A 2,013-nucleotide genomic window follows, 5' to 3' on the forward strand; every position below is an offset into this window, starting at 1 on the left:
ATATATATATATATATATATATATATATATAGTGTGTACGCATACACATAATTATGTGCAAAGAAACGTGCCATTGTAGTGAGACGTAAAAACTCATTGTTGAATTCGTTGACGATGACAGGATTATCGTTGGAAAGTGGTGGTAACGGCATAAATGAGAGATCGTCGATATCCGAATTAATATCGCTGTCATTACAGACATTCTGTTCTTTTTTCAATGTAAACAGCAAAGAAGCATCGATACGATCAGTCATCATTGCAATGAATGTTTTGCAATAATCACATCGTATGACAAATTGTAAAACGTTTATTATATGTTCATACATACATCCATCAACAACGTAATCCTCAATATCGATAGATATTCTACATTACATACGTATAAACAACTAACTAATGAAATAAATTAATGTTTGATCGAAAGAAGCTACGTTTGTTGTGCCGTCATAAAAAAGATTATTGGTGGCGGCACTTGGGGCCATGACATAAGAATACAAGAGGTGCGTCTGGGGAGCGCTACTAGCGCTATTTATCATTCTATTCTTGTTTTATGTCTAATAATAAAATATCTAATAATAAATATCTAATAATAAAATACATTTAATAATAAACAACGAAGATAGAATGACAGAAGTAGCGCTAATAGCGATTCACATCAAAAATATATCATTGCGCAGTTCTACATTAGCAAGCCGATTATGCGGCTTTGCGAGGAATGGCCTTTACATCATGCACGGATCTGCAAAACTACGCAATGCAGAACGGCAGATGAAACCCATGGCACATATAAAAACATAAAGCCGGTTCTGCATTAGTTGCAAGCTGATCATAAATTTGTTGCAATAGTCAATATAAAGCTGATTTTAAAATGCAAGCTTCAAATTGGCTGTAGCTACAAACTTGCGATCAACTTGCAACTAATATAGAACTGGCTTAAGGCCAATAACAAATCCAATGTTACGATTTTCTTGGGAAGCGTTTATATTGGCCGTAATCATATGCCGTATGCCATAATCTGTAAAAATTGACCAATTATCCTTAAATATTCCCTTTAATATTCCCTTCTTAATCATCAAATAAGAGGGGAATATTTGACTGTTTTTATTTCATAATACTTTCAAAATATTATTTAGAATATTTACATTCGTTCTTATTTCAAGACTGTCTTAAACCGCTAATACAGCCCTCTGATTGATTTGTGACTTCTTAAGACTGTACTTAAGACGATCTTGAATATAAGATCTGACTATGAGTATCATAGACACAAATTTTTATCCCGTCGAAGATTATAATTAACGCATTATCATTATGACCAACCAATCGGTAAACAGTGACTTATTACTTGCCTCGTAACCAATCAATTATAGCTTTTTATCTTATGGCATGATCTCATGGTGCGGAACATATGCGCAATGCGGAATTGGCAGAACTTATGATTGATTTGACCTGTTTTACGTTCGTTCCGCCGATTTTAATGCGCAATGTATAGAATGTGTAGAATGGTACGGAATTGCTGGAATTGTGAGAATTTGCGCGAAGAAGACAAAGGGTCGGTCTCATCAATTTCGATTATGCTAATCGAATTAAGTTTCAGTACTGTCAACTGCAAAACTTGAAAACATCCTTTACTGGCAGAGCGCCGAATACTCACTTGTGATTAACTTTTTCGCGAATTAAAGAAATTTGCAACTATAATAAGGAGCTTGATTGTGAATTTTGAAATGAGATGAAAATTACAAAAGTGAGCAATGATTACTAGGTATTGACCAATTAAATTATGAATATTCTAATGAATTTATTCATTTTTATAATTTTCACCTCATTTCAAGATACACAATCGACCCCAAGAACCCATGCTATTATTATCATATCGTTCTTCACAACTGCCAGACAATTACAGTTTTGCAGATTGTATTTCATGAATTTTGACAAATATATATACACGCATGTGTGATTCCAGTCAGCATGAGTTTGTTCCCTTAAAGGTGCCTTTACATGGCAGCGTCAAGTGTC

General features: G+C 34.0%; 1 protein-coding gene across 1 annotated transcript in view; it reads right to left on the reverse strand.

Moving 5' to 3' along the window:
- LOC105624580 overlaps positions 1 to 326 on the reverse strand; it is a 3,381-nt gene extending 3,055 nt beyond the window's left edge. Inside the window, exon 1 of the mRNA XM_012205935.1 lies at positions 72 to 326. Within this exon, the coding sequence (XP_012061325.1) occupies positions 72 to 326 (255 nt within the window). The remainder of the gene's footprint in view (positions 1 to 71) is intronic.
- Between the last annotated feature and the right edge of the window lie 1,687 nt (positions 327 to 2,013).

Source organism: Atta cephalotes, assembly GCF_000143395.1.
Source record: "Atta cephalotes unplaced genomic scaffold scaffold00083, whole genome shotgun sequence".
Taxonomy (NCBI): domain Eukaryota; kingdom Metazoa; phylum Arthropoda; class Insecta; order Hymenoptera; family Formicidae; genus Atta; species Atta cephalotes.